Source organism: Tarenaya hassleriana, unplaced genomic scaffold (genome assembly GCF_000463585.1).
Source record: "Tarenaya hassleriana unplaced genomic scaffold, ASM46358v1 Cleome54, whole genome shotgun sequence".
Lineage (NCBI taxonomy): Eukaryota > Viridiplantae > Streptophyta > Magnoliopsida > Brassicales > Cleomaceae > Tarenaya > Tarenaya hassleriana.
Window position 1 is genome coordinate 664,978 of NW_010968045.1, and position 13,093 is coordinate 678,070.

Here is a 13,093-nt window from a genome sequence, read left to right on the forward strand (position 1 = left end):
ATATAATCTTTTGGAGCGTGAAATGACGCTCTGGGGGCGCGCGTCGGCATTTAACGCTATGAGTTATTGGGCCTTCTTGAATTTGTATTGGGCCTATTTAGAATATAGGGGCCGAAATGGACTTAGTAAAGGCCCATGGAATCCATCTTGATCCTTCTATTTAGAATGTTTGGGCTGTTTATTCATGGACGGCACTCTTCAAATTCTCATGGGCCTGTTTAGAAATTTGGCCTTTGACCTTTCTGATCACCAACTCGAACTCAAGAGAAGGCACCGAGATCCCGGGTAAACGTCGTTTTGGAGCTTTCCTGATGAACAGTTTGTCTCCCGCTCATTCGTCGGTATCGACGACCGCCGTCGCTGGAGGCGGCGGAAGCAGTGGCGCCGCCGCCGGTTTGGAAGAATTCCATTTTCCGCCTGACATCGCTTCTATTCAGGAGCGCAAGGACGAAGCCATGCGCGGTCTCTCTCCTTTTCCCTCTCTTTTCTTGAGCTTTTGCGATTTTAGGGTTTCTCAATGGTTTAAGGATTCCGATTCCTCGCGATCATTGCATAATCGGGATCAGGTGTTTTGAAGTAGCGTATTGTTTGATTCGACAACCGCTGTCTGGATTCTAGGTTTTAGGTTTATTTCTCTGGCTGTTTTATTGAGATGGGAGTGAACACTGCGCTTCTTATTCAGTGATTGAATGTTATCGTTGTGGTTTATGGCATAGTATGAGTTGATACCTAAGAAATTCATTTTGGATCGAGGTAATCGTGGTGTCTTGGTGATGATTCTCCTGTTATTAGCTCCTTTACTGGAATCTACTGGGATCGCTTACTTCTGATCACTGCATGTATGTGCTCGCCTGAGAATATTTTCCATCTTTTTCGATTAACGTAACGATTCTTCTGCTGTCGTGATGCAGTATTGAAGGCCGATTTAATGGCTGAACTAGACAGGCAGGTTAAGTCTTTGGACGATGACAACTGGATATTCGAAGGTCCTCGTTCACGTATCAATCTTATATCCAGAAGAGGTTAGTACCCTGATATTTTGCTCCGACTCCTTTCTTGTAATGTTGGTTTATGCCGCAGAACACGGTTCTCCTCACTGTCAAACATGGTTCATGTACTTGGTCGTTAAATGGTATCTATTGTGCTTGACGATTTCGGCTCTGGTGAAACTAGATCTTTGACTTGAGTATTAAGCTTCGGCATCTATTACGAATTGTTGAGTGTGGAGCCATGTTGTTAAGAGAGGATCAAGAATAGGATTGGGCTGGATTCAAGACTTTTTCTTGTTTGCTGAATGGTTCACTCTAGGATTACTTGATGTTTGGTAATATATTCTGTGGTGATGGTAATTGGATGATGATGATGATGATGTGATCACGAATATTATGGCATAGTACAGCTCTTCTGAGATATTTTTTAAAAAGGACAATATGTGTCTAAAATGAGCGTGACCGTGACGAGGCTTCGCTTTGTGAGTTCTCACTTTTTCAGAAGCATATTTCTACCCGAACTGTCATCTACTTATTATTACTCGTGAATTGTTATGGTGTTCGAATCAGGTGGGTATCTGCATAAACAAGATGAGGCTGCAAAGAACACAGGATTGGCTCAGCTACCTAAATGACCACTTTTGATTCTCATGGCATCTCTTCATGTAATTCCACAACTCAGTTCTATACGCCACGATTGTCAAGAAGAGCAAGCATTTATCTGCCAACAATTCTCAGGGCATCATCGGCAATGGCCACCGGAAAACCGAAACCCTCTGTGCCCTGAACACCATCCGGCCAGACCAAGACGACGACAGTCCTTTTTCTTCATCCTCGCTTGAGAAAGTTTAGTCCTTTTTTCCTTTTTCCCGTCTGCGAAAGCTACAAAAACACATTATACAGGGCTTGTTAGGGAAACCGAAACAGCTAATGATGGCCTTGATTTCCAGTCGCCAATAAACGTAACTCAGATTGATTTCTTTCGGACGTCGAGGAAGCGAGATCAAAGATTCTGACGAGACACAAACACAGACTCTCTCACCTTTGATTTTTTTACCAAGCCTTGACGAACATTTTCATCAGAATCTTATGCAACTTTCCAACAAGAGGGGAATGGTTCGTCATGAAAAGGCGTCTGAAATCATGCTTCAGAGTGGATTGAAGTGCCAGGGGCAGCAGTGTTTTTACCTCAAAACACCCAAGGATCATGGCTCTTGCCTGAATGACAACATAAAATAAAATAAAGCTCTGTTACAAAACAATTAGACCCAATCAGAAGTCCAATGAGGAGGAATGCTGTAAATTTAGGGTTTGACTGAAAACTCGAAAAACAGACTCCATAGAGGGCACCAGTTACCTCGGTAGGTCTTTGATCTCAGGCAAGAGAAGACCCATCTGTTCGGTCAGCTTGTCCATACGTTTGGCTCTGTCCCATCCATTTTGCTTCTTCTCGGTCTTGCTCGTGCATTGGAGGTTGATATTTCACTAACTGTCCATCAGGAGAAGCCGAATTCTAGCCTCCGCTTCCATTGGATCCTGTACATGTTGCAGATGGATACAAACAGTGTATCAGATTGGTTCTTGTAACAAATGAGATGGATGAACGCAGACTCTCTCACCTTTGATTTTAACATGCCTTGATGGGAATTTTCATCAGAATCTTATGCAGTTTCCCAAAAACAGCGGGTAAAAAAGCATCTGAACTTCCAGGGGACATTGTTCTTACCTCAATACATCATTTGCTGCTGCCTCTGCTCCATGCCCTCGAACCGCTGTGTCGTTTTTTGAAGTTGGTCGTGATGTCTATTTCCGACCGAAGAGCCATGAGTTTCTGAAGCTTTCTGAGACGGGGCCCGTTTTGATTGCGTTTTTTGATGGGGAAAAAACGAGAGAATGTCCTGAATCAATCATATAGACAAGAGTTCCCATCTCCAAAAAATAAAAATGAAAATAACATAACTAATAAATCACTGTTTTTTTCTCCTTTCAAAGTACTCTGCCCTATCCATACACTCTCTCCTAATTCACCATTCATCTGCAGAAGCTTTTGCCCTCTCATGTATCTTCCAAGACGAAGTTGTCGATCAGATCTCCTCTGTTTCTTATTCGTTAGATAATAAACATATCGGATATACGCCACGAGAGATACGATGATTCATCCGCCTGCTTCTGAAATTTAACCTGCAATTCTCGGCGAAACCTGACGTCGTTCCTCCCTTGAAATGCTGCCAGATAACCATTCTGAGAAGCAAGAACACAAGATCTTTACAAGCTACAAGGACAAGTTCCTTGAAGTAGTTGATGTAATGAAGAAGAACATGTCTCTTTTAAAAAGAATAGTGTTGATGTAAATTGTAATGCACAACAAATTAGCTCAAGCATATACGTAGATAGAAATTTTACGGGATAATCCTAGATACATGATCCAAGGCTGAAACATTTTAAGGCAAAGCTGTGTACCTGAGTGTGTTCTGACTGTTTTATGTTTTGTAGCCAAGCATCAAATGGCGGTAGTAACGCCCACGGATGATTCTATGCCACCGATATTTGAATGAGCTCCGATAACTCAGTTTCATCTTCTCTTGGACAAGCCTGTCATGAAAAACTCTCACCGGTCTGAGGTTTTCAAAAAGAATATTTCAAGAGTAGACAGATACTCGCTTGCCCGGCAAAGGAAAAAAAAGTTTGCTCACCATCTCACAAGACACCTCTGAATGCCTTTGGATATAGGACGGAAAAAGGATGGATCTCTCTGACCATATAATATCCCGACCTGGAAACAAAATCAAGAACAGGTAGGTCATGAACTTCTCTCATTAAGTTGCTGTCAACATGGGGGTCTCTAGAAGCAAGTATCATTCATGACGGGAATTTGGAATCCACTTTTTGAGTTCTCTAACAGATTTGTAATCGAGATGTATGCTAAGAATGGTAATCAGACAATGTAAATTCAAGATCTGCAGTTTACCTCCACCAATGCCATTGCAGAAGGATCTTCAAAGATCTCAAGACTATAGTCTGCAAGATAATTTACCTATAAAATCATCAATGTAAATATGTTATAAAAAACCGAGAAAAAATTCTCCGAGGAATACGAGGGTTTTAGAAGAGTGACCAAACGGGATACCCCGAATTCGGTATTGACAAGAGCTTGGACAAAATCCACCAGTTGAATTTTAGCCCATTCCAAGCATAAAGTAGAATCCTCAGTACGTGGGGGATGCCTCCACGGAGCACCAAAGCGTAATTTTTCTTCAGGAATTCTTCCTTTCCGCGCGTCAGCATCATATCTTTGAAGCAGCAATAAGGCTTTGTCCATGGCAGGATCAACCACAGCAACCTACACAAGAAAACAGGCGCAGATGCAGATATTTTAAAAAAAAAAAATCAAAGGGCAGTTCAAGTGTATCAAATGTAATAATAGCAACTGCAATGCTAGTCAGCGACGGTTTGCTTACTTGTAAATATGCTAAATACGCGTCCACAATATCTTCGAATGTGCCCGCCTTCTCCCCCATCAAACTAATGAAACACAAAGGCATAGAATACCGTGAAATGCTTTAAGTTGTTCTGTTCATATTACTGGATTGAATGTAAGGAGAAACTTCTTTTGCCATTCCTTTCAGTTCTTGAGGATGATGAAACCAAGAAAGGCCAAAAGAGAAAGAATGGAATGCTGCAGAATGGAAGAAAGAGAGAATAAACAGGAACATATAACTTTACCTTTGGTAATAATTACTTTGCTTGAGGGCATAAAGCTCAAACAGATGCCGAGCACTGGCCCCAAGAACATCAGCAATCACAGTCCACTGCAATTTAGAAGTTTCGAACTATATGTTAGAACTCTCCACAAATTATATGTACCAACCACTTAAGCCATATCCCATCTTGTTTAATAGGTTCACAAGATCATTCAACCTTTCAGTTTGTTTTATTAGTTGGCTTCACTAAAATAACCGGACACTAGTTACCTACAGCACTTTCTCACCTCTGAAGCACTGAAGTAATCGGGAACCATGTGCAATTTGGCTTCTTGAGGAGTCCATCCAAATGTCTACAAACCAAACAAGCCAAAACCCAAAAGCGAGATACAGAATTAAAATACAAAGAACACTTAAAAGTATCAAACAAGGTAGCATAGCCTCTTGGATCAGATGAGACTACGTTCGAACAAAGCACAAGTTGATTATCATCAGCTCTACATTCTCTATTGCTATATGTGAGAGTAAATACACAAAGATGGCATAGTTTAGTAAGAGACAGATGTCTAGCTTCTACCTCTCGAGAGATGAAAATGTCTGGAAACCCGAAGTCGACAAAGGCTTGATATGAATAGTAGCTGTTATATAACACATGTCAGTTCATTCTAAAGTCAGTATAGATAGTAAATTTTCCAAAACCAAGGACATAAAATGACGTTCAGGTTCAGAAAGAACTAAATTGGCATCTCAGAAATTTAAATGCAAAGCCATGCTACAGATAAATAATTAGCGGCAAGCGATACATTCGAAACAAAAAGCGAAAACCAGAGCAGGACCAACCTATCTGAAGTCACGAATACGATGGGAAGACAGCGCTCATTCACACCTAAAGAGATTATTCTCCATACAAGGCTGTCGTGATACATTGGTGCAGAGATTGTTGAATCATCTGTCCGAATACCATTCTTTAGGACTTCGATGTTGTTTATAATCAGCTTAGGCTGCCAAAAAAGACAACCATAACTAGACCTAAGCCAACAACACATACTATAGAGAAACATAACCACCGTCGAAAATCATTTCCACATACGAAAGTCAAAATCTCCTACTGATAGGGTAAAAGCCTCAGGGTCATCTGACTATATTTATACTTATCTCTTCCATTACCTGGAAGTAACCAATCTCCGCAGCTTGTGACAACAATTCGAGCAGCAACAACGGCCAGTCAGTGCATGAATTTGCTAACGTTCTGGAAAATCCACCGGTTTGATTCATATGGGCGATGGAATTGGCTTTCCAACCATGATGCACCCCAATCACCTCCTTGGCCAATCTCAAGGCTACGCGATGGAATTGGCTTCCCAACCATGATGCACCCCAATCCCCTCCTTGGCCAATCTCAAGGCTACAACGGCCTCCCGGTAATATGAAGCCTCTTCCACGGACAAGCTCTTGTCTTTCCCTTTCAACTCGAGCAACCCATCAATCTCAGCGGCATTTTGTCGAACAGAAAGCGCATAAACCGCCCGTTCCCATAGAACGGAGATGGAGGCCTTATTGGGAACGGAAGAGTTCAATCCCTGGAGTATGCGGCGAAGTGAGGCGTTAAGACCGTGCCATTTGTTAAGGGTGGCGAAAATTTGGTGCGAGCTTATGGTCCCGAGCTTGATAGCCTTATGGCTCATAGATTCGAGACAACTCTCGAGCTGGATTTTGCAATCGGACAGCAATGGCGGGTCACAGTTAGTCCAAGACGCCCATGGAAATGACTGGTGGTGATCGGGATGGTGGTCCTTCACCGACTGTGCGAAATCGACATAGCCCGTGAGATGAGGCCCTTTGTTCCATTCTCCTATAAGACCTGAAAAAACGAGATGGTAGCTGATTAAATCTGAAATCTTTGAGAATTCGGGAAATGGGAAATTAGGGTTTATGAGTGGGTTACGATTGAGGATCAGGGTGGTTTTGCCGACGCCGCGAGGACCATGGAGAATGAGCGGCTGAGAAACACGGTGACGCTGGACATGGTTGTTGAGGATGGTCTCGAGAAGCGGCCTTGGAATTACCTTCCAAGCTTTGTTCACCATTGTCATATGCTTCTTCTTCTTCTTCTTCTTCTTCTTCTTGGGTTTAAGGATCCGACCCACTCAACGATCTTACACGCAGCAATTGGATCACTGACATTTTTTTATTTGGGAAAAAGGTGAGCAATTTATTTTAATTCCACAAAAATAACATGATGTTTTTTTTATAAAAAATTATAAATTTTTTAAAATTTATTTCTAGGGTTGGACTGATTTTGAATAAAATTATGTATTTTTTTAAAAATAATAATAAACTGTTATTTATAGATAAAATAGAAAATAAAAATAATTATTACTTTTTTTGTCATTTTCTTATAATTTCGTACCATTTAAATAATCAAATTATAATAATTCATATATCAGAGTTACACTTTATTCTAAAATAAATCTCAATAAGTTATATATTTAATCTTTTTAGTAGTTCACAAGTTGGACTTACCATATACATAATAATTTTGTATACAAATTTGATCATGTCGTGGAATATAGAGAAATATATTATTTTTTCCCCCCAATCATAAAAAGTATGACGCTGTGTATTCTTAGTTATAATATATATATATATATATATATATATAATATTTAGAATTTTTTAATATATAGTATTAAATCAATTTAAGAAAATAAATTTGATATTTAAGTCTAATATAAATATGATTAGTTTTGGGATTGTAGATGTAGATCGGGAATATATATATATTTATGTTATTCGATTAGGTTCAGTCTTCTATATATATATATACATATATATATATATATATATAGAATTAATGGGCCGAATTAATGGGCCGGATGTAAATAAAAAAAAAAACATAACCGGGAATTAGTTTGTTTTTGCTTTATGTTCTCGTCTTAACGCAACACTTCACTGAGAAAAATGGCGACGGCGACGGGAAATGCGAGGGGATTCGGAGGCGGTGATCGGACGGCGAAATCGGTCGTCTCCGATCAGACATCTCAGGCCGTGAATTCCACTGCCAACCTTCTTCATCTGATGCGTCAGTCGTCTCCGTCTCAGGTGGTTTCTTCGTTATATGTATACACCTATGCTCTACCTGTATTGATTTCTATGTCTTTGGGGTCCGATTGGAGGAATCAGGGTTAGATTCGATGTTTGCGACGAATTTCTGTACTTTTCGCAGTCGAATTTTGGAGGAAGTGGGAAGTTTTTGTAAGGATGTGTTTAGGTATCGATGAAAAGGATCGCATGTTGTTGATTGACAGAATTTCTTATAGAGCTGAATGGAATACTCCGTTTTGGCAAAAAATAATTTAGATTGATCCCCAAATTTTCAAACCTTTGATCCTATCCTGATTCTTCATGTGATATTTTCCCCTTCATGAGGTGGTTTTGGTCTGTGTTTATGGAGTAATAAGGGTTCAACTATACACAGTCAGTGATCTCCAACCAAATGAACATAAAAAAAAAAACGCCATGGATGATGGTCTTTGATCCAATTTTATCTCTTTGATTTGAGTTTGATTTTCTTTCATTGCGTTTTAGTTCCATTAGGATCTATCTTCTGGTTTTGATGCCACGAAAGGGATGTCTGTGAAATTTTAGAACATAGAACATAAACGATATCGCAAATCGTAGAGTGCATTTATATGGAGATAGATGTATACATAACTATGCGCAGAGTAATGATGAATGATGTCAATATAGTTTTGTGATATTGCATTGTTTCTTCAGATGCTTCATGCTAAAGCTCAGTTTAGGTTTCTATTTCACTGGCTGAGCATTATCCCGCTTCATTTGGATGAACTCTCAAGTCTGATATATTTGACGGGTAGTAGAATTGGGGATACAACAACAAACTGCATTTAGTAAAACTCTTGTATTCTTTAGTTTACGCGATTTTCTTCGGTGTGCTACTGTTACATAACTTATCTAATGCGAAGAGCTAACACGGCTTAAATGTGTACCATCCAAAGGCAAAGTTGGCAAAGCTCCCGAAAAATCTTTTGGCGAAAGCCTCGATGACAAAAGCAACTGGACAAGTATGTAAATTCTCTGGCATTATATATATATAACATTCTTGCAGACATTTGTTATCTGTATGTATATACTCTTTTGCAGGTGCTTGAACAGCTGCCTCAAGTGATTTCATCCCTGGATGGCCATATAGAAAGCGGGTTGCACAGGTTCATATGCTACAAATATTTCTATGCTTACTTGCATATGGCTAGAACATCTAATAGATTCAAGCATATAATATAACCCCGAGTTTTGTTTTCTGCACAGTGCTGTTCATCTAAACACCATCACACAGTTGCTCGAAAACATGCAAAGCACCCAGCTTCGCGCTCTTCGACAATCTAATCTCTTCCCTTTGTATCAAATCCCTCACTCTAATCTTTTTTTTTCACTAATTAACGAGATTCCTATTCCGATTCCAAACTCCTCGGCAATCTAATCTTCTTCTCCTACAGGTCAAGCAAATCTCCTGAGGCCAACAACTGAAAGATGGGTGTTTCTTCTTGAACCAGGCAGGTACTTATGTCCAAACCCTGAAAGAGTGAAAAACTCGTCCCGAACCCGAACCGTTTCCCGAAACGTCCACCCCTAAATTTAGGTGTCTTTCCCTTTTTCTGTTTTTTGTTTTTAATTTTGTATCAGTGATTAGAGTTGCAAACCCTTTGAATAGTAGAATTCACCCAACAGAATGTAGAGAAAGAAGATAATCAATGATTTGTTCAATGGAACTTGAGCTGTTTTTTGCAGTTCAACAGGTTGCTGCTTCTTGTTCTTCTTCTGCTTCTGATATTCTTCAGCTTCATAATCTGGTATATATATATATATATATGGATGATGTCAGCAAGATTATGTACAAAAGTGTTATGATTTATACCAAAAATTGTATATGGAATATTGAAAGTCGAAAAACTTTTTTTATATATAATGGCTGGATAATGCAGACAATACATTGTTTTAATTCTACAAAACAAGTAACAAATTTTTTCGGTAATGGTCGTCATCGTTTTTGAAAAACAATTGCTTATTTTTTTTAGAACAAAGAATATTTAAGATTTTGTTTAAAATAATGAAGTTAGATTTATGGGAAAAAGCTAGAAATATAGATTTAAGTAAATGAGTTTCTTGTCGGACTCATTACAGAACTTCATGAGCTTCTGATAGGCCTTTTAATTGTGTTATGTGGGCTTGACGTGTACTTTTTCAAGGTCTATTGATTTTGGCTATTTTGGTTGGGGAGCTCTTTTCTTTTCTTTCGGGGTTTTATTTGTTTTCGGCCCAAATAGAAAGCGCTCAAATTTTATGGGCCGAGCCCAAATATTATTTAGAGCCCATATTTATCAAAATTTTAAAGCTCGTGATTATTTTATTCATTGCCATGCTATATTCATATGTAGTGTAAAATATCATTTTTTTTTTGTTGAAGTGAATTATTATATTAACTAGGTAATAACTTCGCGCGGACTGAATATTTACGAATTTAAATAATTTTTTATATTTAAAATTAAATATAATAAATTTTGATTTAAATTTATCATTTAAATTATTCTATTAAAATATTTTTTTGTCATACTGTGAAAATAATAAGATGATAAGGATGAATCTAAATATAATAGTATGAGGTATTATATCCTATTCTATAATTAACAAAATATAATTTATTCATAAATTTTATAAAATTTGTAGATATCCGTAATATTTTTACCACTATTTTTTTTCTTTATATGTTTCTCTTATCATTTTTTATATTTTGTTGATCGTTTTTATCTTTAAGTCTTTATTTTTAATCTAGGTAATAATCTACGTGTATCGTACAGACTTGAAATCTCAAATCTCAAAATGTTTAACAATTTTCTACACCATCTCCAATGACGTAAATTTTGGTGAATTGCGATAAGTAAATATATGACAGATAATTAAAATTTACTACGTGAACATGCCACGTCAATAAATTAAAATTGAATATTTTTTCGGTTCTTATTAAATCAATTGGTTTGGTTGATTGTAATGATTTTATGATGATTTTGAGTTGTAGTATGATATGAAACACTTGACGTTTATATTTGTATTTAAGTTGTTATTATGATTGTAGCAAAAACTAAGATAAGTTGTTTGAGTTGAACTAAATATAAACAGAAAACTTTAATAATATAAAAACATTATTATATATTTTTTTTGCAAACAAAATTAAATCAATGACAGAATATTGTTATTACTACATAGATATTTTACCATTTCACTGTAACTGATTTATTATGGTTGTCTTTAGTACTGGTGTAACTTTCTTCAATGCCTGTCAAAAATTCAGTTATTAGGTAATAATAAAAATTATTTTGGTAAATATTATAAATATAGATTTTTTTCAAGAATGATATAATTTATTTACCTTAAACGGAAATTTTTGATAATGTTCAATTTTTCATCTATGTAAATCTTTGTAGATGATGTGTTGAGTGATAGAACACCTGACACATAAAATGTATTAGTAAACTCAATATAGCAATAATAATGGTTTTTAAATATTAATCTATCAAATATTTAGAAATTAATTTGTGTTAAATAATTACCGTGAATAATCTTTGGATTTACACCCGTAATAACTGCGATACTTTTTCTGACATTCAATCTATGAATTTGTGAACGGAGTTCTGCAGCGAGATCATCCCATACAGAAAGCTTGACGATATTGTTGCTGGTTTTTAAATTGAAATTATATGTTAGTTTGTATAAAACTAATTTAGTTAAAATTTTATAAAATGATATTTTTTGCAGTGTAAATAAAATTTGAAAACTTACTCTTTCAATAATAAACGAAGAATAATTTTCTGAGTTGACGACGACATTCGTAAATTTGATCCTTGTATTGCGACTAAAACTCCAATAATATCTGCAATATTAGAGAATATATTAATTATAAGATCCAATATTTTCTTTTTTGTTTTTTTATATTATCACATACCTGGTAGATCGTGTTTTTTGTTTGCCAACGCCAACAAATCATCATATAAATATATTCGAAATTTTTCTTTGGCAATATTATAAGTAGTTACAACAACTTTTTCAATAGTAGTATATTCTGTAAAATAAATAAGAAATTTACTGTTCGTTAATTTGTATATATATTTATTTGGTAGAATCTTGAAATGTCTGATTAAAAATATATCTCTCTCGTTTATTATATTTTTTAAAATTTTCTGCATGATCCTCAAATATTTTTCATTCAACAACATTTTCCTGCAACATTATAAGTAGAAAAGATTAGATTTTTAATAAACATAGTATAAGAAAATCAATATTAATTAGAACGTACATTTTCATCAATTAATAAGAATTCGATGTCATTGAACCTATTCCCATTGAAAGGATTTCGTTCATCCCATATTCGTAGAAATCTGACCATAATATATCGATAACTATGATGTATACTCATCTGATCCAATCCTACATGGGTTGATATCACTGGATGCATATGTATTTACACACAAAAATTGGTGGGATATCATATTTAAAATATAAAAAATATGATTATCAGATAAATATTATATTTTATATAAATTAATAAAAATTTAACAAAATGCAACATAAGTGATGTTTAGGTTGATCCACCAAATTGTTCTAAATAACTTATATATATAGATGTGGAGAATAATAACTGTATAACCCGTGATTCATTGTTAGTAAACTTAAATCAAAAAATAAAATTATATATATATAGATATAACAAACATGTTAAACAAAAGTCGGTAAACAAAAACAATTTTTTTTACTTCTATATATAAACATATATAATATATATTGATATAAATATAAAAAAAAATTAAATATATGTTTTGGTACCAATAAAATGTTATGTTTTCTTACATTTAACAAATTGATAACACTAACCAAATGATATATTTGGCTGATTAATCTTCATTGTTATCAAAGTAAATTCAGAAAAATACTACTAATCAAATATAAAAAACAAACAGTTTAAACAAAAAATAAGAAATAAAAACATATTCTTTTACTTTTTATAAATAAAATAAAGATATAGATTACATATTATATATGATATTAATATAAGAAAATTTTAAAAAGAATTTTGCTTGGAATTATACATTTTTTAAAATAATATAAATGTATTGCATCATCAGATCTATTTTATTTTTCTATAATATTTAGAAATATATCTTTGTATATATAAGAGTTTAAAACTAAGATAATGAAATATACTTTTACATAGAAGTTTTTTTGCATTAAATTCTTATAAATATACCTTATTTATTCTATAAGGATTCTCATAACAATATTAGATTACAAAGTTATAAAAGTATCCATCAATCTTTTTTTCATAAACATATT

At 35.3% G+C, this 13,093-nt stretch overlaps 3 protein-coding genes across 5 annotated transcripts; 2 read left to right on the forward strand and 1 right to left on the reverse strand.

Moving 5' to 3' along the window:
- The first annotated feature begins 263 nt into the window (after positions 1–263).
- On the forward strand, positions 264–1,976 carry LOC104798592. The gene is made up of 3 exons (XM_010520751.1): positions 264–462; positions 912–1,022; positions 1,560–1,976. The coding sequence occupies exons 1-3, from the start codon at positions 312–314 to the stop codon at positions 1,622–1,624; spliced, it is 327 nt and encodes a 108-aa protein (XP_010519053.1). The 5' UTR covers positions 264–311; the 3' UTR covers positions 1,625–1,976.
- Positions 1,499–6,880, reverse strand: LOC104798591. Its single transcript, XM_010520750.2, has 16 exons — positions 6,636–6,880; positions 6,067–6,551; positions 5,858–6,010; positions 5,531–5,691; positions 5,268–5,328; positions 4,978–5,043; positions 4,713–4,798; positions 4,448–4,511; positions 4,117–4,329; positions 3,958–4,023; positions 3,683–3,762; positions 3,450–3,581; positions 2,716–3,230; positions 2,347–2,525; positions 2,032–2,207; positions 1,499–1,871 (listed from the first exon to the last, which is right to left on the reverse strand). The coding sequence occupies exons 1-12, from the start codon at positions 6,781–6,783 to the stop codon at positions 3,470–3,472; spliced, it is 1,695 nt and encodes a 564-aa protein (XP_010519052.1). The 5' UTR covers positions 6,784–6,880; the 3' UTR covers positions 1,499–1,871; positions 2,032–2,207; positions 2,347–2,525; positions 2,716–3,230; positions 3,450–3,469.
- A 719-nt stretch (positions 6,881–7,599) lies between these two features.
- LOC104798593 (tobamovirus multiplication protein 2B) lies at positions 7,600–9,654 on the forward strand. Of its 3 annotated transcripts, XM_010520755.2 has the most exons (6): positions 7,601–7,792; positions 8,710–8,775; positions 8,855–8,919; positions 9,020–9,109; positions 9,208–9,268; positions 9,500–9,654. In XM_010520755.2, the coding sequence occupies exons 1-5, from the start codon at positions 7,652–7,654 to the stop codon at positions 9,236–9,238; spliced, it is 393 nt and encodes a 130-aa protein (XP_010519057.1). In that variant the 5' UTR covers positions 7,601–7,651; the 3' UTR covers positions 9,239–9,268; positions 9,500–9,654. The 3 variants fall into 3 exon arrangements, with proteins under 3 accessions (XP_010519054.1, XP_010519057.1, XP_010519055.1); XM_010520753.2 differs by lacking the exon at positions 9,500–9,654 and having other exon boundaries at positions 9,208–9,498; XM_010520752.2 differs by lacking the exon at positions 9,500–9,654 and having other exon boundaries at positions 7,600–7,792; positions 9,020–9,498.
- Positions 9,655–13,093: the final 3,439 nt, after the last annotated feature.